Genomic DNA, 2286 nt, shown 5'->3' on the forward strand with positions numbered 1-2286 from the left:
GCATCGATTGATTTTCTACCACGCTTCATCACTTTGTTTACACATTTTGTTTGCGTAAAATGTATATTCACCTTTTAGTAAATGCAATTAAATGACTTATAAAACACAAAAGGATTATCATCTAGTGATTAACAGTACTACCGGCGCAATCGCTTTGCGGTGCATGTTTGCCGACAGTCGGCAAACAGGGCAGCGCGGTCACCCCATTGTCAACTCCTCGAAACATGACTTCTTCCTACTTTATAGTATAAAGCAATACTAAAACAAAAACATGATACAGGGCTGCACGAAGGGAATAGTTTATTCACAAAAACTTGAAAGCAAATAACTCGATCCACCGATGGACTGACACCATGGATGGATGCATGCATGCATGTTTAAATTTCGCAGTTTGAATTAGGCATCGTCGGGCACGTCGGACCATTTGATGTCCACCTGCCCGACACTGGGGTCAAGACTGTAGTTCTTCCAGATATGCATCGACGCGCCGACCTCGTTGTCGCAGCCGGCGCACTCGTCGACGACCATGGCGCTTATGTGAATGTTGCCTGAGTTGGCGAGGCGGATGAACTTGCCGCACCGGGCCCCGTCGGCGTACCACTCCGACGAGAGCGACACCACGAAGTCATCGTCGCTGTGGAACTGACCGTCGCACGACGCCGGCCCGCCGCCCGTCTCTCCTTGCTGGAAGCCGTTCACCGTCATCGTCGCCGGGACGTTCTGTCGAAGTTCAAACTTGCCTTCCCTAACGATGGGGCGCCCGGAAACGGCGCACGACACCTGCAGAAAAACTAGAACAATGCCCAAAACCACTGCGACCTTGGTGGTGCCCGCCATGGTGAGTGAGCTCCTCGCTGCTGCTTGCGTTTATCAGCTAGCTTGCCTTGCGTGCTTTGCTTTATCAAGGCTTTATATAGGCTCGAACTGCACAGCCTGCAGACAAAGCGGGGCGTACTTACGGATGTGCCCTCGTGTGTCTCGCCCTCGTGTGTCTCGTCTAAAAATCTCGTCTACGCCTGCTGCCAAAGCAACGCTGCTGTCCAGATGTCACCAATTCTACAGCTCTATTCCACACAAACTCTATTACATTTGTTTACAGAAGGGTGAGTAGTATATTCACACAACTCTATTCCCCTCTTTCACACTCTTACAACCGGCGCATTTAGTCTGACTAAAAATATTCACGTCCAAAAGCTTGTGCACGCTTCCGTATGTTTATTCGAAGTGTGTGTTTCAATAAAAAAATGGAAAAACGATGACTATGCAAGTAAGTCACTAAAAATTAGGGTATACGATCTAATGTCCAGTTATGTGACTTGGAAACGAAAACACTAATGTCCACACGTGTGACAACATTGCAACTCGTTCACACGCCTAGATCACCGTCCAGTTAAATTTGCATAAATCTTGATACATCGAGGCAGTTTTCGCGTGCCACATAGGACAAGGCCGATGTGTGGGCGTTGGAGAGGTCGTCCACACGCCTCACAACACGCGGTTGCCAGCTGCGCTGTGTTGGCGAACTAGTTTCTGCCCACACAGCCACCACCTAGTCCACGCGCGTGTAGGCGAATTGCTTTTAGCCCACACGACAGTCGTACGTTGTTGGATGACAATTGCAGTTGCGCGTACATGGCAACTAGGCAAACACACACGGCAACTATGATTCGTTTGCTAGACGGCAACTGCAGTTGTGTGTACCTGTCAATCAGATAAACATACATGGCAACTATGATTAACCACACGTGGCAACTAGGTAAACACACATGGCAACTATTGTTTGATCATATGTGGCAAGTAGTTAATCACACACGATAACTATGGTTTGATTACATGCGGCAACTATCATAAATTAGACATGGCAACTATAGTTAACCAAAACAGAGAGAGTTGCCATCTTTTTACAACTATATTTGCCATCTCGGATAACTACATCTGCCATCCCGGATGGCAACTAAATCGTCATCCTGCGGGTATCTAATGTAGTTACGCCAGGACGTGTGGGCATATTTGCTTCGTTCCACATGCGCGGGGTGAGGATGAGTAGTACTTGTTGGGCGTGTGGCACGAAGTAGTTGCGCCCACACGTGTGGACAATTCTACTGTTCGCCCACACACAACTCGTGTGGACTGCCCCCTGCTCATGCCACACACGATGTGTGGATAAATGCCTATTATACCACATGTGTGGTGGATATCGGCGTCCATTATCTAAGGATCCGTTTCGTTTGACTTCTAAGCTAACTTCTGCTTTGGAAAGCATAATCTAGAACAAAGGTCGCCTGC

General features: G+C 48.1%; 1 protein-coding gene across 1 annotated transcript; it reads right to left on the reverse strand.

Moving 5' to 3' along the window:
* Positions 1–304: 304 nt before the first annotated feature.
* LOC125555474 (putative ripening-related protein 7) lies at positions 305–945 on the reverse strand. Its single transcript, XM_048718418.1, has one exon. It carries the CDS (start codon positions 835–837, stop codon positions 397–399), a length of 441 nt encoding a protein of 146 aa, XP_048574375.1. The 5' UTR covers positions 838–945; the 3' UTR covers positions 305–396.
* Between the last annotated feature and the right edge of the window lie 1341 nt (positions 946–2286).

Source organism: Triticum urartu, chromosome 5 (assembly GCF_003073215.2).
Source record: "Triticum urartu cultivar G1812 chromosome 5, Tu2.1, whole genome shotgun sequence".
Lineage (NCBI taxonomy): Eukaryota > Viridiplantae > Streptophyta > Magnoliopsida > Poales > Poaceae > Triticum > Triticum urartu.